This window comes from Anomalospiza imberbis, chromosome 10 (assembly GCF_031753505.1).
Source record: "Anomalospiza imberbis isolate Cuckoo-Finch-1a 21T00152 chromosome 10, ASM3175350v1, whole genome shotgun sequence".
Taxonomy (NCBI): domain Eukaryota; kingdom Metazoa; phylum Chordata; class Aves; order Passeriformes; family Viduidae; genus Anomalospiza; species Anomalospiza imberbis.
The window spans coordinates 20449294-20472528 of NC_089690.1; the positions used below are offsets into that span (position 1 = coordinate 20449294).

General features: G+C 52.3%; 1 protein-coding gene across 2 annotated transcripts in view; it reads left to right on the top strand.

The window, feature by feature from the left end:
* EPHB1 (EPH receptor B1) overlaps window positions 1–23235 on the top strand; it is a 77078-nt gene that overhangs the window by 51539 nt on the left and 2304 nt on the right. For both annotated transcript variants that reach the window (XM_068201125.1, XM_068201124.1), the window contains exons 4-13: window positions 5006–5161; window positions 7762–8097; window positions 10326–10507; window positions 12130–12292; window positions 14496–14604; window positions 14802–14866; window positions 18733–18855; window positions 19931–20178; window positions 20508–20723; window positions 22855–23004. In XM_068201125.1, the coding sequence (XP_068057226.1) occupies window positions 5006–5161; window positions 7762–8097; window positions 10326–10507; window positions 12130–12292; window positions 14496–14604; window positions 14802–14866; window positions 18733–18855; window positions 19931–20178; window positions 20508–20723; window positions 22855–23004 (1748 nt within the window). The remainder of the gene's footprint in view (window positions 1–5005; window positions 5162–7761; window positions 8098–10325; window positions 10508–12129; window positions 12293–14495; window positions 14605–14801; window positions 14867–18732; window positions 18856–19930; window positions 20179–20507; window positions 20724–22854; window positions 23005–23235) is intronic.

Genomic DNA, 23235 nt, shown 5'->3' on the forward strand with positions numbered 1-23235 from the left:
AGCTGTGCCAAGTGGCTGCCCCTGTAGTCACAGCATCCTCCCGATGACACTTTGCTGTAGCACACAATTTCGTGTGGGTGTTTATTTGCCTGGATGGTGTCTCTCAGCTGACAGTGGCTGGGAGGGTGTCCTAGGCAGCATCTTGGCCACTCAGGGTGACAGCAGGATGGCAAGGAGAGCATTTAAAAACACCTATCTCTAGGGCTAACCAGTTTGAAGGCTGAAAAACTGATTTTTTTTTTTTATTGTATTTAAAGATAGATTCTATGTCGGTGGTGTCTACAAAATGCACAAGGGACTTCTAGCAAACATCTCCTTCCTTTTTGGGAGGGAGTTTCATCAAAAAATTATGAGCCTTGTGCACAAGGTATTGGGCTGAGGCGCTAGTATTTTTTCTTAAAGATAAATTATTGTTTGCAGAAAGTGGGGCCTTGAATCTCTTTCTGGCAGGCTGCAAATGCAGTGAGCCACAATTTCTCCTTTGTTCCTGACCTGTGCTGTCCTCAAACCCTGCTGCCCATCTCCCAGGGGTGCTGCTGGTGCTTCCACATCTCTTTTTGGAGCAAGGCTGGATCATCCAGGCTCTTTAGTGCCTTTGCACCTGACAGTGCTCTCCACACCTCCAGCTTGCTTGAGGGCATCATCTCGTGCAGCACTGCTGCTTCTGACGCAGCTTTTCATCACCTGCTGTGCCAGAGCGCCACAGGTGTGCTTAAAGACACTGGGATTGCCCTGGAAAAGCGCTGGACCCAAAAGGGAGCCCAACCCACGCGTGAATTCGGGGATACCTGGAAAATGGGGTTAGCTCTGCCACAGCAGGGTCAGAGGGGCATGGGATGGATGAGGCACTGCTGACTTGGTTTGCAGGGTGCTGGTGAGGGTTGGGGCAGGTCAGGGCTCTCTGAATCGCTGCTGAATCTGTAATTCCTTGAAGAAGCTCCTATTTTAAAATCCAAGAAGGAAAAATGCCACTCTGCATCCCCAGAGAGTTTAAGAGCAAGTTAATGTAGAGGCAGTGTCTCCTTTCTTCCTTTCTTCTTTTTTTTTTTTTTTTCCTCTTTTGACTTAAGCTTCCCTGAGAGAGTAATTAAAAAGTGCAAGTTCCAGGTGCTGAGAGGATTTAGTTTGAGAGTGAAACGCTTGGATACCCCCATGCTTGAATATCCCTACGCTTGCACCCTTTCCACAGAGGCTGTGATGGTGGCTTGCCTCGGGCAGGAGCAGGGATGGATGAGCTGAGAAATCCTGCTTATCTCTGGCTCTTTCTAGGACTCCTGGCACCTGGAATACTCTGATGCAGGATACAGGAGAGTGTTAAGCAGTAAAAAGCCCTCAGAGTGCTGCTGTGTGCCATGAGTGGTTCCATAATCCATCCTGCTGCTGGGCACTGCCCAGGCTCCCCAGGGAATGGGCACAGCCCCAAGGCTGCCAGAGCTCCAGCAGTCTTTGGACAATGCTGTCAGGGTTGCACAGGGTGGGATTGTTCTGGTGTCTGTGCAGGGCCAGGAGCTGGATTGATGATCCTTGGGGATCCCTTCCAACTCAGTATATTTTGTAGTTCTGTGATTCCGTGGTTTTGGCATTCTCAGATTCTGTGGTTCTGTGATTCTGTTATTCTCAGATTCTGAGGTTCTGTGAGTCCATTATTTTCAGATTCTGTCGTTCTGTGATTCTGTTATTCTCGGGTTCTGTGGTTCCATGATTCTGTTATTTTCAGATTCTGAGGTTCTGTGATTCCCAGATTCTGGGAGCTGCAGATGGAGGTGGCAGTGGGGACAGAGCTTTGTGGTGCCTTCACTGAGTGTTTGCCTTGTGTGAGAGGTGTGACACATCCCTCCTCTGAGCCTTTGAGGGGGGATAGGAGAGGTTCAGCTCTGGCTGGGAGTCCTAGTTGTATCCAGCCCTGTGGCCACATCCTTACAATCACCCCTTGTGAAGGCAACTTGCAGCTATTTTCCCCTAAACTTCCACTGATGACATCTTGCTGCAAGAAGCCTGAGTTTCACCAGCCCCTCAATGATGTTCTCTCCCACCCCCAGACATGTCAGCCCTGGAAAAGGAGTCCTGCTGGCAAACTGACACCTGGGATGTGCAGCATTCCTAGCGTGCAGGCAGGATGATGGATCCGTGGGCAGCTTTGGATTGTGGGGGGGGGTTAAGTGCTGAGCATCCTCCCTGCTGAGCAGCATGGAGGAGTTCTGTGCCTCAGCATTTACCAACACACCCCTGGTGCCTAAATGTGAGGAAATGGATAGTTAAGCACATCATTAATCTTATCCAGCCCCCATAATCAACAATCAATTAATTCTCCTCCGGGCTGAAGAGATGCGGGTTGTGCCATAGCCTGGGCGCTGGCAGAAAGAGTCCCTTCCCACAGGGAAAGCTGAGGCAGAGCCTCATCCTGCACTTGTCTGACACACTATCATGGATGCAGGCCTTGCCAGCTCTGGGAAGCTCTTGGAGCAGCCCTTAAATTAGGGCAAATGTTGCACTGGCCTTTAGTGGGGTGATTTATTGCTCCCTCCTGGGCTCAAGTCTTCCATCTGAGCCTTGCACTTGGACTGTAGGTTTGCCATGTGAAGGATTATGGATCCCACCATGGCATTGCAGGGCCCTGGGGGTTTGTGCTGAGTTTTTGGTATGAGGTTCATGGCTCAGCTCCCCCAGAAAGAGAGGACACACGGGCAGCAGCCAGAGGGGAGTGCTGCACCCATGGCATATTTGGGAGGGAGGAGAAGGCATCCACCTCCCCGAAACTGTGTGAGGCTTTAGGCAAGCACAGTGTAATTACAGGAGAGAAAAGCTAATTGGTAATAATAGCAATTAAGAGCCACGTGCCTGCAGATTACAGGAACTTGTGGTAAGCAAAGTGATAATGGAAACCGGTGGACACTGGGGTGCAGGGTGCCATGTTCAGGTGTTTTGACAAAGCATCACTTGGATTGATTGTAATTAAACATTAACAAACCTCTTCAACCAACCCACCAACATGCCCTCAAGCTTAAAACTGAGGCTTGCTCATAGCACTGCAATCCTCTCATCATCCTCCTTCCCTCCTCCATCCTCTTCCATCAAAATACAGGTGGCTGTTCCCTGGTTCCACTGCCCTCCCCTTCCTGCTCCTCTAAAGAATCTGGCATGTTTCAGGTGTGTTCTGACACATCCTCCAGCTCCAGAGCCCACAAGTTCCCCTTTGCATGTGTCATGGATGCTCCCCCTCTGTGGGAGCACAAGGCTGCTGGGACACGGTGGGGAGGCGATGGTGGGAGGGGAGAGGTGAGGAGCTGGCGATGCACTCAAAGCCTTGGTGTCCATTTGTGGTTTTGTCTCCTGCCTTGTGTGTCTGTGTAACTCTGTGCCTCCTTGTGCTGTTATGGGAGTAGGGCTGTGTGTGTATTGGGGAAGGGTCTGCATTCCTCAGCCTTCTGCTGTGGAGCATCCTGAAGGTCTCCTCAAACCCTCTGGACTGCACGGTGACCCTGTGTGTCTCACATGAGGTGCTGGATTATGGCCCCGAGTGCTTCCTTAAGATGCCACATGCATGGGATGGCTGTGGTGGGATGTGGAGGACTCGGCAGTCCTCCTCTGATGGAGAAAAGGAAGGGCAGCGGGAGTTGGTGGCTGGTTCCTTTGGAATGCCACATCCCCACCCAGCTGTCAGGGCCACTGGAAAGAGACAGTTCATTGCAGCCAGCTGTGTGCCTCAGGCTGGGTGTGTGTGTGGGGGGGTGGAAATCTTCTGAATAATAAAATTGTAAAATATTGTTTTGATTTATTCTTTTCTATCATCTGTTAATATCTGGGAAGGCTGTGTGAGCAGGAGGCCTTCATGAGTTTTGAATGACAGGTTAAAGGGCTCCAATAAAGATTAGATGGTCCACTATCTCCCAAGGAAATTGCATCAAAGTGGTTACTCCTGCTTGCTCCTATTAATTTCCTCTTCATGGCTGCTAGGAGATGCCTCATATCCTGATGCAGCAGACAGGGGCTAAGAGGCACTTTCCATTATCTCAATCATCGCCGTGTTTATGAGACACGTCGGGTGTTTCTCTGCAGAGCTGTGCCTTGGGGGGGATGGCATCACAGGGGCAGGGTTGGGAACCAGACAGGGCTGGGACCACCCTGGTGTGAGGCCGGGAACAGTCTCTCCTGGGCTGGATGGAAGTCTGATCCTTTGGGTGCATGTGCTGAGCTACAGATATTCCCTTCTGCAGCCTTTGGTTCCGTCAGATTTTGTTGGATGTCAGGGATGGATGAGCATCCATTTGTCAGTGCCCATTGCTGAAGATGGGTGGGGTGGGGTGGAGATGAGGGACCCCATCCCTGTCACTCCATCCTCGCCTTCTCTCCACAGAGCAGCGAGATGGTTGATTAATGAAACCTCCCCTGTGGCTGATTAAACCCTCACTGTAACTGGAATATCTCCGTTATGAATTAGATGCCATTTCCTGCTTGAATGAACTCAGAGGCTGGGAAGCTCCAGCCCCAGGCTGCGGGGGATGAACAGGATGGACCCATAACACGCTGTCATGGGCATCACACCGACTTTTTCATTAAATATTTAAATTTTGCATGAAAAAAGAGCTGTGGGACCTGAGCCGGGCTGTTGGGGGTGGTGGAGAGGGACTGATCAGGCAAAGAGGAGCGCTGTCCTGCCCCTGTCTGTCCATATCCCCATGGGTGCTGCTGGGGGCAGGGGTCCCACAGCCCCCTGCCATACCCCTGACTGGGTATGAGTAGCAAAGCAGCTACTGCAGCCCCTTGCTCTGCCTGGCTAAAGATTGTTGCCATGTGTTTGTCTAGTGGCTTCAGGAATAATCCATAGCCAACATGGAAAATTCTGGCCATCCTAGATTCATGGGAAGGCGCTAGCCCATTTACAAATCTGAAGCTTTTCTGTGTCTCCTCTCCTCTCCTTCCTTTCCACCCCATTCCAAGGACAGGACTTGCTTTCCCCTGTGTCCTGGAACAGCTCAGGACCCAGCTGCTCTGCTCTCTCTTGCAGCCTGCCCTGCAGGGACGTTCAAGGCCAGCCAGGGCGCGGGGCTGTGCGTGCCGTGCCCCCCGAACAGCCGCTCCACTGCCGAGGCCTCGCCGGTCTGCGCCTGCCGCAACGGCTACTACCGGGCAGACTTCGACCCGCCGGCCGCCGCCTGCACCAGTGAGTACGGGGCTGGGCCTGGGGGGCTGCAGGGTCTCCCCTCCCTCCTGGGGCAGCAGCAGGGATAAAGTCTCAATCCATGTTGCTTTATTTTCTCCCCCTGTCCCATTGTGGGTGGGAGCAAGAGTGTGGCTGGGTGGGCAAGGTGGAGGGATGGGATGGCCCCACATCCCACCTTACTGGCAGCCTCTGGAATCTACGCATCACCCGGGCAGCGGCGGTGATGGCAGGGAGGTAGTCCCCAGGATAAATTAGGATTTAAAGTTATCTGCTCTGGCTGTCTTGTTCATAGTCTTGCAGATGGAGTATTTTTTAATAGGGGGAAGGCTGCATTAAGCATTGGTATTCAGCGATGCATCGCTGCTCGGCTGCCTGCCCAAGCTGCCTGGCATGGCAGCAGTGTCCTCAAGCCCATCTTTTGGTGGGAAAAGAGCCCAGGAGAGAGGAAAGAGCTGCTGTGCTCTTCAGCCTGCTGGAAACTCAGGCCTCAACTCCCCCCCAGATACACTCCAGGCCCTTGAACCAGCCAATCATGGAGCTTTAGCACACGGATGCTCCAGACCCTCTATGCTGGGAAGTGCCCAAAGCACACATCAAGGAAACAAGGAAAGGATTTGTGTATTTTGCTGGATCACCTGAAATCTCATACAGGTATTCAGCAGGTTGCACAACTACAGATAATCTACAGATCTTTATTATGCCTCATTACATAACTGATTTATTACAGTGCTGTGCTATAAGAATACAGGAAAAAAGTCTCTGCTGATTTTTATTTCTTCTCGTCAGTGCTTGATTTTGTAGTGCTCCAATCTGAGGTGCCATCTGTTCACCCACAAAGTTTCTCTGTGTCAGAGAAGTACATACCATTGTGGAGCTGCTGGCAGTGCCCTGGACTGGAACCCTTCCAAGGGTGATCCCTACAGTTCCTGGGCCCCTGCAGAGGAGGGAAGGGGCTGCAATTAAAGTGGGAGGAATTTGGGGAGGCAGCAGTTTGCCACTGGGAAAGGGAAGAAATGTGGGTATTTTTCCTTTTTCTTGAAAAGGTATTAACTGCTTAAGGTATGGAGGGAGGATTTGGATTAAGGCTTGTGAGACAGGTTGCAGATTTTTGGGGGTAACTCACTCATATTGATCCCATTGAGCCTTTGTGAGTCCTGCAGTCTTGTTCCCCTGGGGAATCAAAGTTCTTCTCTCTGCTCCTGCCCCTGCTGTGGCCCCTACAACCCTCCTGTAAACTCTCTGTGGCATCTCCACCATGGGGCAGCCTGGCAATGCTGTGGTGCCTCAGGTACAGGAAAGCCCTTTCCAGCAAGGCTGCTGCACTGGTGGCTCCACGACAGACACTTTTACTTGTAAAGAGGAAAAGGGTTAAGGGGAATGGAATTCTTTTATCTTATTTTTTTTTAAGGCGGTTATTTCCCTGGGCATTTGAACAAAATCTTTCATCCGCATTATCCACGGCAGCAGCTTAGAGAGGCTCCCAGAGTGTCTCCATGCAGAATGACCTCTCCATCCCACCAGCCATGTCACCATGGTGCTGATGAATCTGTCCCTGTCCAGCCCATCCCCGGCCACTTAACAGGGCTGATTTATCCACAGCCCTAACGATGTTCTCTGGCACACACACGAGGAGGGCTCCTGTGGGATGGGTTTCCCCAAGACAGAGTGTGCTTCTTTCTCTTAACCTTTCCTCGCAGGTCAAGTCCTCCATCATTTTTATTGCTCCCTGTATCATGGCAAAGTCCTTTTTCTTTCTTGGAAGTGCGGGCATCAGGAATTCCTTCCCAGCCAGCATCAGGAATTCCTTGCTTCCCTTATTTAATAGAACCAAGCAGCTGAATTTTGTGGTTTTGGCTCCGGAGCCATCCTGCCTGACCCCAAATCCTTCCCTGGGTCTGTGCAGTTGTGTGTTTGTACCTCAGTGCTGCTCTCCTGGGTTCCTCCTGAACGGACTGCAGCCCTGATCCGGCAGCGCTTGCAATTGGATTTGTGTTCAATTCCCATCCTCTGAAGTATTTGCAATGGCTCCTGGCAGCTTTGATCAATGCAATTTTCATCTCTTGTCCAACATGGGAGCTGCTTGCAAACCATGGAGTGGTGCCGGCTTTCCTCCATGCTGGGAAATTCCCGGGTTTCCAACTTGAGATATTGAACCCTTAATAACCACTTTCCATTTTTGACTCTCTCTTCTCCTGCTGCTTCTCTGGTTCTCCATGTTGCTGGCTAAGTGATTTTTCTCTTGCTAGGATAATCTGCTTCTCCATGTGAGCACTGCAGTTATCTCAGCATTTCCTGGTGGGATTAAAATGGGTCCAACTTCATGGATGGATCTGTGTGCATTCCACATGGAGTTTTTTTGGAGGCTTAAGTGGGTTTGTGGCATGGGAGTTGTCATCTCCATCTGGGAAACTTGTTTGCAGTGCAGGTGGTTGGTGTTGCCAGTGTGGGAAGCCTGACCCTGAGCTAAGCAAAGCTGTGGACACCAAACCCCTCCTCAGGGAGGAGGTGATGAATAGTGCAGAGCTCTGGGGTGTCCTCCTCTGTGCTGGAGCCTCCAGGGGAGGGCAAGGACCTGTCTCAGTGCTTCTCCTTTCCCACAGGTGTCCCATCCGGCCCTCGCAACGTCATCTCCATCGTCAACGAGACGTCCATCATCCTGGAGTGGCACCCGCCGCGGGAGACGGGTGGCCGGGACGACGTCACCTACAACATCGTGTGCAAGAAGTGCCGCTCGGACCGGCGCGCCTGCTCCCGCTGCGACGACAACGTGGACTTCGTGCCGCGCCAGCTGGGGCTCACCGACACCCGCGTCTTCATCAGCAACCTGTGGGCTCACACCCCCTACACCTTCGAGATCCAGGCGGTCAACGGCGTGTCCAACAAGAGCCCCTTCCCGCAGCAGCACGTCTCCGTCAACATCACCACCAACCAGGCCGGTGAGTGCCGGGTGATGCCGGCGGGTTTGGCTGTCCCGCTGCTGGCTGCAAGCTCTGTGTCCAAAAGGAAGAGCTCCCGGGGTGGGAGGGTGTGTGATGCCTGTGGTGTTCCCAGCCCTGAGGGGGGAGAAAGGTGAGGAGAAGAGGGGGGAAGAGGAATGGGGATAGGGAAGGGTTGCCTGTGCCCTGGGAAGGGTAACAGTTGGCTTGTGGAAGGGTTATCTGATACCTGCTTTTATCCCCCTCTAGATTGCTTGGGGATGAAATGGCATCACCATTTTCCCAGCTGGGAGAAGGGAGATGGGGTGAATCCAGCCTTAAAACACAGTCTGTGTTACAGCACAGAGGGAGCAGCATCCTGGAGCTGGGTCCAGGCTCTGTCTCTTCTGGCACATCCCTCTCCCATAATTTTCCTCTTGTCTCCTTTTCCAGGCTCCCCTGCTCCCTTTCCTGTCCCCAGTCAGGCATCAGGAGCTGAATGAGCAGCTCTGGGTCAAGCAGGGATGCTGGGGGAGTGGGTGTGCAGATGGCAAGGGGGTAACTGGTCCTGGGCTGCACTGAGGATCAGAGGGGATGGAAACTCACATGCTCTGGGTTTGAAAAGGGAATGGGAATTCCTGCTTTGTGCCAGGGCAGGCAGCCTTCGCCATCCTGCTCCCTCTGGATAGCACAATCAAGAAACCTGGTGTAAATATTTCAGTGTAAATATTTCAGTCTTCTGGTTCCAGGGAATACAAATCTACACTCGTGCCTGGCTGGCATTGATGTCTGCTGAACCATGTGCAGCCAAACCTGCCTCTTATTTCCAGGCCTTTTTTTCCTGGGGTGGATTTTTGGGGTGTTTCTTAGCTCTTCTCCCACCATGGGGAGCTGGGAACAGCCAGGTGACCCTCATCTGTCTGTCTGTACTCCAGTAGTCCCTGTTTGTCATGCAAAGGCTGATTAAAAACATGAAAATGCTGGGCTCTGGGGTCACCTGATGGAAATTCACCAGGGATATCCAGGGCATTGGAGCTCTCTCTCTAAAATCTCTTTGGCTTTGTAGTGGGTTTTCCAACCATTTTCCCAGCCCCATCCAAACTAATGGGAGGTAATAAAACAGCAATCAATCTGAGTGCTTAATTTCAGCCCACAAGCATCTTCCTGGAGCAGATGTGGAGAGATTAAAAAAAAAAAAAAGGATTAAGTATTCTGGGTAAACAAAGGAAGTGCTGAACTATCCACATCTTCCATTGGAACCATGAGAAACAAGGCTCCTGCCACCCCCAGATTGCCTCCATGGCATGATCCCGTGCCCCAGGTTGGTTGTGCTGGGTTCAGCTATTCCCTGGATTCACACAGGGGAGGCATTTTCCCTGCCCAGCACTGCCTGTGCTGTAGGCATGGTGAGGAGGAGGACGAGGGCAGATATGGCTGGACTGGGAGCTGACTCTGTGGACAGGACATGCCAGTGGCCCTTTGGGTGTGGACAGACTTGGATGCCTTTCTTTTGATAGGATTAAGTGCAGGATTAGGGCTGTATTGGCTGGCTCTGCCCCCTTTTAAGTATAGCTTGGAGGGCACAAAGCATTTCGAAAAGGGTCTCCTGACTAATTTAGTGGCTCATTGTCCCTAATGGTGGAAGGACAGTGTTGCTGTTTTTCTGGGAGAAGCACACTTGGGTGCTGAGGATTAGCATCCCCTGAGAGCCCCTAAGAGCAGCCCCAGTAGCTTCTCTGGAGCCAAAGCTAGGCTGGGGTGTCTCTGCCCTGGTTCCATGTCCTCAGGGTGGGGAGATTTTTGCTCCCACATCCCATTTCCATTGTGGCAATTGTGGCACAGCTCTCTGGGTGCCGAGTGCTGGCTCCCCAGAGAGGCTGTTACAGCAAAAGATGTCACCAAACCTTCATTTGCCCTGCTGGGGAGAGCTTTGCTGTGTTTCTCTCACCATGGGAGACATCCTTGGAGCAAAGCAGTCCCAGGGAGAAGGAACACCAAGTATTTCCAAGCCCCTAATTAAAAGGAGTAGTTGGTTTAAATAGCAGAATTCCCTCAGTGACTTGCTGTTCTGCTTCCATGTAAAGCTGCTGAGATGCCGGTCTTCCCACTGCTAATGAGTGAGCTGGTCCCATGGGGAAGCCAATCACAGGCATGGGAGATTTGGGATGCTGTGGGGATTTTCCCCCTCTCAAGGCCATTTTTCCTAGCTCTCTCTGTTAATTTTCCCTTGCTCCCTGCTTCCGCGGCAGCCCCCTCCACCGTGCCCATCATGCACCAGGTGAGTGCCACCATGAGGAGCATCACGCTGTCCTGGCCCCAGCCTGAGCAGCCCAATGGGATCATCCTGGACTACGAGATCCGCTACTACGAGAAGCTGAGCCGCATCTGCACGCCCGACGTCGGCAGCACCGTGGGCTCCAGGCCGGCCCCGGTGAGCCCAGGGGAGCCCTGCCGTGGGGGCTGGGCTGGGGGCATGGGGGTGAGGGCAACATCACTGGGCTCTGCTGGGAATGGTCAGGTAGGACGGGCACCAGGTCGCCCGAGCTGCATCCAGAAGGTGGGAGTGAGTTGTGACTGCAGATGCTAGATCACAGAATCAGAATCACAGAGCAGCTTGAGTTGGAAAGGACCTTAAAGCTCATCTAGTTCCAACCCCCTGCCACAGGACACCTCTCACCAGATCAGGTTGCTCAGAGCCCTGTCCAACCTGAGCCAGTCCTTCCCCATGGCAGCATTCAACCAGCACATCAGTGGCCGTGGCTGCCTTGGCTCTGGTATTTGGTAGGATGAGCAGTGACCTGAATCATGGGGATAGCGTCAGGAGGGGGTTGGAGAGGACCAGGGAAGGTTATGGAGGTTGTCCCTGCCCTGGGTCACTGCCTACCACTGGTCCTGTCCCTGGCAGCGGTCCTGTCCTGCAGAGGACACGCTTCCACCCCCTGCAATGAACCGTGCCCGGCCCAAGCTGTTCCATCTCTCCTGTGTCTCACCAGCTCTAATGAATTCCTCTAAGTATGAATAATTAGATGATCTCAACAGCGGCCTCTTACCAGCAAAGCACTGGGGAATGTGGTAAAAAATGACAGTGGAGATGCTTGAGGTTTCCAGCAAGGTATAGGCCAAGGATCTGTGGCAGCAGAGCCAGACTGCAAGGGCTGGGGATCTCAGCAGAGAGCTGCCCTTGAACCTGCTTGGGCAGGGTCTCATAGGGCACATTACAGTGTTTAGTGGAATCACAGAATGGTTTGAGTTGGAAGAGACCTTTAAGATCATTCAGTTCCAACCCCTGTGGTGTGGGCAGGGACACCAGGTTTCCATAACTATGGGATGTTTCTGAAATGCACAAGGATGTCAATCATTTGAAGAGGAGGAATCTGTTGTTCATAAATTCTTTTTGCTCTGGATGATCTTATTGTTTCCCTCTGCTGCTCCATGCTCCCTGCTCTGGTGGGACCGGGGGCTGCCTGGGAGGCTCATGCTGCAGGGGCCTCCCCAGTTCCTTGTGGGTTCTGTTTCATAAAATCATAGAATGTCCTGGGTTGAAGGGACCTTGAAGCTCATCTTGTTCCACCCCCTGCCATGGGCAGGGACACCTTCCACTAGACCAGATTGCTCTGAGCCCTAGTCTTTGAACACTTCCAGGGATGGGGCAGCCACAGCTTCTCTGGGCAACCTGTGCCAGGGGCTTCCCACCCTCACAGGAAGAATCTCTTCTGAATATCCAGCCTAAATGTACTCTGTCACTGGGAAGCCATTCCCCCTTGTCCTGTCGCTCCAGGTCCTTATAAATAGTCCATCCCTATCATTCTTGTAGTTCCCTTCAGTTACTGGAAGGCCACAATTAGGTCACCCCAAAGCCTTCTCCAGGCTGAACAATCCCAATTCTTCCAGCCTTTTCTGTGGGATCCTCTGGGTCAGGGACGCTTCTGAAGCAGAAGCTCTCCCTTATCCCCATCCCTGCCCTCAACAGGGACAGCTGGGCTGCATTCCCGCTGTCCTTCCGCTGTCCCCTGTCCCTGTCCCACTGACGGTGGCTCTCTGGGGTGCCTGCAGGACCACAACGAGTACAACTCATCCATGGCACGCAGCCAGACGAACACGGCGCGGCTGGAGGGGCTGCGGCCCGGCATGGTCTACGTGGTGCAGGTACGCGCCCGCACCGTGGCCGGCTACGGCAAGTACAGCGGCAAGATGTGCTTCCAGACCCTCACCGACGGTGAGTGTGGCCGGCCAGCGGCGTGCCGGCGCCTCCAGCCTCCTGCTCTAATGGGATTAAAGGCGCTTGTCTGCACAAACCTCTGTCCCAGCAGGCAGCGTGGCAGGAGCCGGCTGATTTACAGCGGTGTCTCATTAACCGCCGGCGGGAGGAGTGATCCGCCCTCAATCTCCTGGCTCCAGGTTTCCCCTGCTATTTATTTCTGTCTCTGCTGCCTTGAGCTGTGGGGACAGAAGCCCTTAGCACCAGCTGTGAGTCTGGCACGGTGTGATGGGGTTGGGGGGAGGGTTGTAGACCCTTGGAGTCCATCTGAGCCATCAGGGCAAAGCTGGGATGGTCAGACCCATTGAAAGCTGATCTCCCATGCCAAAGGGTGTGTTGGGCCAGCTCATGACCTTCATGGCTTCTTCTGGCCCCAGCCCTTCCCTGCACCCACAAACACTGGCTTCCTTTAGAAGCTACTAACTCATGGGAATGTTTTCCATTAATGCCAGCTTCAGGAGTTATCCAGAAGTTGGTGAGTGAAGCAGGTCCTTTGACATGGTTTGGAATGGGAGGAAATTTAGGGAAGTGAAATTAGTGAATTTAGAGAAATTTTTAAATTGGGGAAATGTTAAATTGGCAAACCAAAACCACTACATCCTCCTACCCCTGGGGCAGCTGAGAGCCTGTTTCCTGTTGCTGCTGGCATGGTTCCTTCTCTGCTTAGGGGACATCCATGGCTCCCAGCCTCACTGCCTGTCTTTCCTAAAGCTTTTCTTCTTTCCTAAAGCTTTTCTTCTTTCCTAAAGCTTTTCTTCTTTCCTAAAATGGGTCACCCCAAGCATGCATTCATGTCGAGTGCCAGCTGGGGTGGGAAGAGGAAAACCATGCTGGGTGACCAAAGGGAAGGAAATGGTAATAAACCCCCCTCCAATGCCTCAAATATTCAGGATTAGAGAAGCGAGAAGAAAAATTCTGCCTCAAATAAGCAATTAATTGAAATTTAATAAGAATGGATTGTGTAGCTTATTAAATAATAATTGATTGTTAGATGAGAATTTCTCAGGATTTAAGCAGCATGCAAGAGATAAATCTAGGTTCCAGTAATTAACTGCAGAGTAGAAAATACAGATAAAAGAGTGTTAAATGCTTTCTTTTGGATCAGTTTTATTTTAACCCTTGCATGTGGCTGCTGGCACAGCCTGGCAGACCTCGATGAGGCGATTGGAGAGAGGGGTATTTCTGGAATGCTACAGAAGCTCCAGGAATGTGGGATCTGCTGGATGCTGCCTGTTGAGTGTACCCACACCACTGATGGGGGAGACACATGGAGGGTGCCAGTAGCTTTTTGGGGGTTCCCCCAGGCATATCCAGTCCTCCTGGTGCCACCTTGGCATTCACCCCAGCCTGCTGCTGAAGGATGCATGGAGTGGCTGAGCAGACAAAGGAGGTTCCAAGGGGTGCTTGGTGGGGAAGGGATACTTGTGGGTGCCATGGCTCTGCAAATGTTGAGATATTTACACCTACAAGTGGACCTGCGGCAAGGGTTCCCAGGTTCTCCTGACCCTCACTCCCAAAGTTCACCATTGTATGAACTTTGATATAATTTGTGTGAACTCTCTGATGTCTGATCTGGGTGAAGTCTTGGCATAGCATTCTCTGGCTGGCTTAATTATTAATGGTGGCCTCCTTTCCTACAACTTGTAGGAATTTTGTGTCTGTGAGACCCCATGTTAAAATTGGTCAAAGTGGCTAACAGGTTTAAATCACAGAGTCTCAAAAAGGTTTGGGTTGGAAGGGACCCTAAAGCTCATCTTGTTCCAACCCCCTGCCATGTGCAGAGACACTTTCTAGTAGATCAGGTTGCTCAAGAAATTAATTTATTGAGGAAAGGGAAATGGACAAAGCCAAGGACAAAGCCACCTTGTGAACCTCATCTCTTTGGGAAACTGGGCCCATGCACACTGGGATGGGTGCATTTTCCAGAATCTTCTCTTCCCTGTCTTTAAGCCAAATGTGTGTGAGCCAAGCCTGATAGTCCTACCCAGTGCAACATGGCACTGGCTCATCCCCTGCCTCAGCTGATCCCCTTGTCTGGATCCCTCTTGTCCCACTGCCTTGGGAGCTGCACCCTTGGAATCAGAGGGGATCCCTTCCCGAAGGCTGCTCTCACTCCATGAGCGTGCCAGGGAGGATTGACCCTGTCCCTCTTCTCTCGCAGACGATTATAAGTCAGAGCTGAGAGAGCAGCTGCCTCTGATCGCGGGGTCCGCAGCGGCCGGGGTGGTCTTCATCGTCTCCCTGGTGGCCATTTCCATTGTCTGCAGCAGGTGGGTCCCCGTGGGATCAGTGTCCCTGGAAGGTGGAGGTGGTGAGGTGCAGATTAGGGGGGGATGGGGGACCCATGTGGCCAGAGGGAGCAGCATGATGCCACCGCTTATGGAGTGTTGGTGGCAGAGGAGCAGCTTGGGGCCACCAGCAGCTGCTGATGCCTGAAGCCTGGCTGTTCTCTCCCCTGTTCTCCCAGGAAGCGCGCCTACAGCAAGGAGGCGGTGTACAGTGACAAACTCCAGCACTACAGCACCGGCAGAGGTGAGCAGGGAAAGTGGGAAAAGCAGACGGGAGACGCTCCCAAACCTGCACCCGGCATTGCCCCACTCCTCCCCTTCCAAGAGGGACTATGGGGTGGTGGGAGCCCCCCGTGGCAGATGGACAGGACCACAGTGGAGATGTCCACATGTGTCTGTCAGGGTTTGGGAGAGGGTGGGCTGCAGTGGTGCAGCACTGTGGGTGGAAAAGAAGAATACCAGGAGGGATCTGGGGAATGATGATGGATTTGGGGGTATGTCAGGGACAGGGGGGATGTAAGGGGAGAAGGGATGGGGAGAGGATGCTGTGAAGACTCCCAAAGGAGGAAAGAAAGGAGAAAGGTGGTGTTTGGAAGGTGAGCCCCTGATCTCCTTCCACAGGCTCTGCCTGGGTCTGGGTTGGTGCTGAGCTGTTATAGAGATTCTGGATTTTGGGAGCATGGCTGGGGTTGCTGGCATTACTGCTGTTCTGGCTGTGTGGCTGATGCTTGTTCTCTACCTTGCTCTGGGAAGGATATGCAGCCAGTGACTGGGAATGTTTAAGTGGCTTTGGGCTGCTGATCCCCTTGGCAAACAATTAGGAGAGCCTGAGCTTTTCCTATGAGACCTCTGTGGCTGGTGGAGCTGTGCACCAGAACTAATTCCTGGTGTATTTGTGTGTAATGTCTGCTCTGGTGCCCCTCCGGCAGCCAGCACTGCAAATGAGAATAAAGCAGCAAAGCAGCAGCTTTGGGGGCCAGGATTTTCCTGGTGTCCACTGGTTCCACTGTGGGATGAAAATCCCATTTACTCTCTCCTAGAGTGGCTTCCCAGGTACAATTTGCTTGTGGGAAGGACCATCTTGGTCCTGGGTGCCTCCATGGGGGAAAGAGGTGTGGGATGCAGGGATGGAGGAAGGATGGGTGGGGAAGGCAGGGAGCAGTATGGGTGAGCAGAGGGGAGGAATGGGGATGCAGCAATTGGCCTGACTGAGAAGAACAGGAGGGCTGGAGAGAGCTAAAGAGGGAGTGGAGATAAGGAGGAGAGCCCAGCCAAGAGAGCAAAGCACTCTGGGTCTCTTTAGACCCTCTTGGCATCACACTGAACCCTCCCAACGTGGTGGCAGTACTTTGGGGGGCCCTGAACCTCCTGGCAAACAATAAACTGTTTTCCAAACATCACTGGGTGATGACAGACCTGTGCTTTTCCTCCCTCTTTTCTCCATGTTGCTGCACTGTGGGGGTCAGGGCAAGGTTAATTTGATGCTTGATGGATAAACTCAAATCGGGCTGCAGACAGACTGATTTTTCACATTTTCCTCCTGTTTTGAACCATTCCCTACTAAACATGCATCCCTAGCTGGCCCCAGGCAGCCCAAAATCCAGGATGCTCAACCTAGGTAGGGAAGCAATTGAAGCATGTGCCTGTCCTGTGTTTCTAAACCTGGGGGCAATGATGACTGGCGTCAGAAATCCAGGGTGCCAGCAATACCCTGTCAAGGTTAGTGAGCCTCTGGGCACTCTGTCAATGCAGAGGCTGGAGCAAAACAGGTGGGAAATTTGTGGTGAGCAACTAATGGAGAAATGAGAGCATCCTCTGGAACAAATCACCATGTGTTCAGTGGCACAGCAATTACAGCCTCCCAGCACAGCTCTGCCATCCCTCCAGCAACCCCCTGGGATCACTGGCTGCTGGCAGAGTGCTTCAAGTGGATTTTGGGGTGTGATGGGGTCTCTCGGAGTGTAATTTTTTTGTGGTTTATCCATTCCATGGCTTTACTGGGAGCTTTGAGATTGGGGAAATAGGAAAAGTGCCCTTTTGAAGCACCAGCAATTCAGCAGGAAGTGTTCTTCTCTGTCCCCATGATATTTATTGCCAAGGAAATGTGATGCCAGAAGGAATTGGCCATTGGAGTCAGGGTCGTGGTGCAGAGCGCTTCAAATTTTGAAGAGTGATAAAAGATTTGCCCTTGTCTGCGGTAGTGAAAATTGGCCTAATCCAGTTTTCAGGATTCTTGGGATGATTTTAAGAGCACCAAGCTCTTTGCAGGTGGGCTCAGCATGGGTGCCTTTGGTGGTGCGCTCCAGTATCTGGAATTTCACCTAGCTTTTGCTGGTGTGGGAATGATGAGCCAGGGGCTGATGTTGGCAGAGATGAGGAGTGGGTTTAGGTGCCCAATTCCTCATTTGGATGGGATGAGGATGAGGGGAGAGCTCATCCTGGTGATTACTGAGCCTATGGACACATCAGAGGGCGTTTGAAAACCAGCCTGTGTTGACAGGGAACAGGAAGCTTGGGCATTGTTTTCTCCTCTATTCTTTCAATATTTTGATCCGTGAGCTAGTCTCCGTTACGATCCTGTAAATCCCTTTGTAATCCTGGCTGGAGCATCAGCTGCTCTTGTAAAAGAATTTATGGGGCAGTTAAAGTGTATGAGACAGAGCCATAAAGGGATTTATGAACTGGGAGATGCACAGATGGCTTCATTGCAGCCTCCTCTGCCTCTGAGGTGCAGAACTTCTGCCCCAAAGGCCCCTTTTGGGGGTGAGGATGCTCCTGCCTGGTCCTTCCTGAGTCCTCAATGCCCCACAGCTCTCTCCTGGTGGCGTTTTGGCACCAGCAGTGCCCACTGTGAGGCTTTCATGTGTCCTCCTGAATTATTTCACAGCTGGGAGCTGATTTAGATTCCTAGTGCAGAGGTGATGCTGTGGTCCATGCATCCATCTGTATGCCAGCTCTGGAGGTACACTGGGAAGCACTGGTGTGATGGGATCATGGCCTAGGAAAGGTCCTGAACAGTGTAACTGAGGGATGTTAATCCCTATAAGGGTGAAGTACCCTGGGGAGGGGACCAGGCAGCGATGTCCCTCCTGGTCTCCTCCAGAGATCACCTCGAGGAGCTGCTATGCCATCCACAGTCCCCTTTTTGGGTGAGAAATGGTACAGGAAGCTGACTGCCCCCATCCGCCCCGGGGAACACCACAGCCTATTGTAGGTCCCTTTTGGGTGGCACTACAACACTGGTGTCCAGCTGAGTCCTTTGACTTCACTGTGCCTCACCACCGTGCCCTTGTCAGCTCTGTAAGCCCCTGCCATCCAAACGTGACATCTGCGAACCCATTTGGGAAATCTGGGGCCTGTTTTCGGTTTTTTTCCCTTGGAAAAGGGCAAGAGCCCACTTTCTTCATGTCCCTGTGGTGTGGCCAGATCCTGTGACCACACGTTGCCCTGGGTGAGTGAGGGACCGCACACATGTCCCAGCGTCCGCCCAAGCCGTATTTCACGGATCTATACCAGTTGTTGGTTATAATTGCTGCACTCTGTCAATTTAGTAGCTGCCACAAAGCCATCAGAAGCCTTTTTGGGTAAATAAATATTTCTTCACTAACGCGTGCTGCCTCGTAAAGCCTTCACTGTAAAGCCAGTGCGCTGTGGTTCAGGTCTGTAACTGCTCCCATTGCCATGGAGGAGAAAGAGGAAGGATAAATATTAGAGTGGAGGGCAGAGAGGGGGAGGAGGAGGTGCAGAGCAGAGTTGGGTGAATTGGTGGCCCAAAGGGAATGATAAGGGTCTGTGGGAGTGGTGTAGGTGAGTACAGTGATAGCAGCCACTTAGTGGAGAGTGTGAGGACAGAAGGGTCTCGGCTCTTGGCCGTGGTACAACTGCTCTTGGTTTTCCAGGCTGCCCAGAGACTTTGGGGATCCACTGTACCTGGCATTGTTCAAGGCCGGGTTGGATGGGGCTTGGAGCAAAGTGGTTTAGTGGAAGGTGTCCCTGCTCATGAGGGATGGTATGGAGTAAATTTGGAGCTCCTTCCAACCCAAACAATTCTATTAACTCTTTCTATAATTCTCTCCCTTTTGCTATTTTTCCTATCTTCCCTGTAACAAGGGTCTCCAGGGATGAAGATCTACATCGACCCCTTCACCTATGAGGACCCCAACGAAGCCGTCCGAGAGTTCGCCAAGGAGATCGATGTGTCCTTTGTGAAGATTGAAGAAGTCATTGGGGCAGGTGGGTCTCTCTGTGTCCTGCTCCCCATCCTTCCTTGCCCTCTCAGTTGCTTCTGTGTTGCTGTGCACCCACCTGGAGCAACGTTATAGGGGAGCACACACGGTCCTTCACCTGGAAGGCCCCAATGAAGCCTTGAAACGTCAGGCTTTCCTGGGTTTGGGGTGGGTTAGGGTGGACATGAGGTTGTTTCATGCTTTCAAAGTTCCTCTGAGGTGGGAAAGGCTCCAGGAATGTATTCACTGGCTGACCATGGAGCCTCTTGGGATTTTCCATGAGATAACAAGAAAAACTCGACCTCACTGTAGTCTGTGCCCCTTCCCCCTACATGTGTATATATACACACACATGGGTGTGTGTGATCTGTGCTGTTTTATTGCCATTTTTAAATAACTGTGTCATACTCTTAGAGGAGAAAGTGAGAAGCCGGGGAGGGGAAGCTTTGAGGAAGCAATGAGTCAGTTTGTTTGGGATCAAGTTCAGCAATGTATCACCTGGCCTTTGCTGCTCATCAAGGCAAAGTGGCTGCAAACATGGCTTAAATATAATTCCTCCACAGGCAAATTTTGCTTTGATGAAGTGAAAGCTCTCCTGTGTTCCCTATATTTTAAATCAGAGAGCAGCAATGTAAACAGCCCAATTATTTCCCACCCCAAGATAAGTGATGTGCGGAAAGGCAGCCAAGATTAACAATGCAGACACCTGATATTTGAGTTAGTCCTTAAATGTGGATGCACTTTCCCTGCAAATCCTCCTTGTGGGGGTTTGCACAGGCAGCTGTAGCCTCTGCCTGTGTCAGTGTTGGGCTCTGTCACCTTGGAGAAGGTTGCAAACCTAAACATGTCCCCAGCAGCAGACACTGGCCCTTTTAAAGAGGACAGGTGGACAGAATTTGTAGAGGAGAGCGTTGTTGAAGTGTGAATTGGCTGCCATTTCTCAGCTGGGCAAAGACTCCTTGCTCTTTGCAATGTTTATTGTGGAGGAGGAGGTGGTAGCTCTGATGTTGATTGATCAAAGGTTGGACTTGGTGATGTTGGAGGTCTTTTCCAACCTAAATGCTTCCATCTTGCGCTCGCAGGGGAGTTTGGAGAGGTGTATAAGGGGCGCCTGAAGTTGCCAGGCAAGCGGGAGATCTACGTGGCTATCAAGACGCTCAAGGCTGGGTACTCGGAGAAGCAGCGCCGCGATTTCCTGAGCGAGGCCAGCATCATGGGCCAGTTCGACCACCCCAACATCATTCGCCTGGAAGGGGTGGTCACCAAGAGCCGGCCGGTCATGATCATCACAGAGTTCATGGAGAACGGGGCCTTGGACTCGTTCCTGCGGGTAATTTAGGCCATCATAGATCTCCCAGCAGCTGGGAAGTGATGCTGTGATGCCCCATGAGGTGGGGCCACGTGGGCTGTGGGATTAGGGAATGAGATGTTGTTATCCTGTTTGTAAATCCCAGCCTGTTTGCTTAGTTTGGGAGCGGGCTGGAGTGTGCCATACATCTCCAAATTATGTCTTTTGGGGTGCTTACCTCTTCTGTAATCAGGCAGGGCAGCTGGAGTCCTCTGGGGAGATGCAGCATCCTCCTGAGGTCAGAGTGAGTGGCCCTGGTCCCACTGCGGGGTCTGCATGCTCACCCCAGTGCCTGCTCTTTCTGCTCGCAGCAAAACGATGGGCAGTTCACAGTGATCCAGCTGGTGGGAATGCTCAGAGGGATTGCTGCTGGGATGAAGTACCTGGCAGAGATGAATTATGTGCATCGAGATCTGGCTGCCAGGAACATCCTGGTCAACAGCAACCTGGTGTGCAAAGTGTCTGACTTCGGCCTCTCGCGCTACCTGCAGGACGACACGTCTGACCCCACCTACACCAGCTCCTTGGTAGGTACCTCCTGCAGGATGTTCTCCTGCCCAGCATTCCCTGTGCCCTGTACCTGCTGAACCTGGGAGAAGGGTGCTGGATGTACAGTCTGCCATGGGTGGGAGTACCTCATGGGTGTTCCCACCACATAGGCTCATGGTCCAGAGGTCCTGGCTGTAGTTTCCACAAATTATCCTCTTTTCCCTCCTTTCTCTTCCTCCTTTTTAGAAGTTTTCCACCTCCCTCCTCCCTAAGCACTGTTCTGCCTTCTGCAGTTTCCAGATAAGCCTCTTCCCTCTCCTCTGTGGAGGAAAGGTGCACAGAGGAGTCCCTGGAGAGACAGGAAGGGGAGGCAGGGAGATCACAGCAACTCCTGGCAGCACAGCAATGGTGCTCCCTCCCCCAGGGGAGTTTTAACTCCCCTTCCCCCAATGCTCCAGGTCTGCTCTGCGTTTTCCTGCTGGAAACTTGTTCCGAGCATAAATTAAAGAGACAAGCCTAACGGGGAGCGCTGCCATTCCCCAGCCATCCTTCTCCTCTTTAATTAACTCATTTGTAGGTAGAGGCAGCTCTCTTCTCTCCCTGCTCCTGGCTACCCCAGGGGACCCCCAGCTCCCCACCATGGCCATTATCCCGCTTGTGAGCCCCTGAGAGGTGTTAAGGGTGATCAGAGGGGAAAGGGATGAGCAGCTCGCTGGCCTCATCGAACGGATTAATAGAAGAGTGTGCAGTGGGTGCCGGCACAACGCTGCACCAGCTCCTGCCAAAGCAGTTCTTTGGGCTGCTGAGCTGTGCCCAAGTGCCAGGGCTGACTCCAGCTGCCAAAATGGGAAAGCCAGGGATATGCCTTTAAGGCTGACTCAATGTTTTGGCCCAGTTTCAGCCCCTCACTGTCCCTCCCCTGCTCAATGGGATGTTCCTGTTCCCCCCAGACCTGCCCCGCTCCCTGCCCAGACCCTTCCTGCAGGCAGCAGCCTTTGAGCAGACACCCAGCTTTTATTTTTCCTTCAAAGACCCCAGTGGTAGCTGCTGAGACGAGGCATGAATTAGTCTTTTCCCCACCTTCAGAGATAAAAAGAGATTATCTCATCTGTGTTTTTATTTAATTTAGGCCATAATAGATCTCCCCAGCAGCTGGGAAGTGATGCTGTGCCTGCGATTGCATCACTCTGCCTCCCACAGCAGGCTTTTTGCTCTGGGGAAAAGGCAGGAAAAACAACCTAGCAGTTAATTTCTCCATTTGTAGTTATTCAAATCAAATTTTTTGCCATTCATCCTTCAAGAGTGGCTGACGCGTCCTCAGAAAGGCTATGGAAAAGGATTGTGCTGAACGATTCACAGTGCAGTCCTGCCCCCAGAAAATTCCCGTGCGTGTCTGTGGTTTTCCTTATCCCTTGGCTTTTTTTGTGGTTGTTTTATGGAGCTTTCTCAGGGAGCAATCCCTCTGTGTGTGCTGCCCCTCCTCACATCCCTGCGCCCTTGGCATGGCCTTTGGCCCTGGGACCTGCCCTGGCTTGGCGGGGTGGCTTGAGATGCTGAGCCTGATTTGGAGCCTTTGGGAGAAATGAGGAGCTGTCTGCCAAAGGCACTTTCCTACACCAGTGCTTTCCATTAAGTTTTAAAGGTATTTTGCTTTTTGCCTTCCGCTCCAACAGTAGGGCTGGAAGGACCTTCTGGCAGCTGTGGGAGCCCAGATAAATCTGTAGAGGATGCTTTTAGTTCAACCTTGTTTCCATTGAAGGTCAAGGGATGGGGGTGCCTCTGGCTCCTCACCTGTGACAAGCACCAGCCCAGTTGTGCTTAGCCTTGTCACCTGGTGACTACCTGGGAAGGGACCTGGGGACAGGCCACTGATGTGCTGGGTCCTGCAGGGCAGCTGGAGTGGGCTGCTGTCAGTTAGTGGGGCAAATCCTTGGATAAACCCATTTGTTTTGTTCAGCTAAGCCATTTTAGGCAGGTACAAGATGATATCATGCAGTTGTTTTTGGTTCCTGCCTCCTCATCCCATCAGGTACCGCCTGCCTGCTCCTTGATGGGGTTTCCAGGGACCCATGGTTCGGGGTGTGTGGGATGGCCCCAACCCTGGCTTGTGGGCATCCAGCCTCCTCTGCCTAGGGAGGCATTTCTCAGCTGAAGTCCCTTTTTCTGTAGGGGGGCAAGATCCCTGTCAGGTGGACAGCGCCGGAGGCCATCGCCTACCGCAAGTTCACCTCGGCCAGCGACGTCTGGAGCTACGGCATCGTCATGTGGGAGGTGATGTCGTTCGGGGAGAGGCCCTACTGGGACATGTCCAACCAAGATGTAAGCACTGGGGGTCATCCACAGAGGTCTGGGGGCCAGGGGGGTGCTCATTCCCAAAAGAAATCCCTGCCTGAAGGGCTCTCTGCTCCTTCCTGGAGCCTCAGGAGCACTCGGTTTAGAGATGAAACAGGCTAGTGAGTGAAAGGATGCAAGGAGAGAAATTGGAAAGAAAAGCCAGTGGGCTGGTAATTGGACTTCAGCAAGCTGCAGGGCCTTTGAAAATGTTCAGAG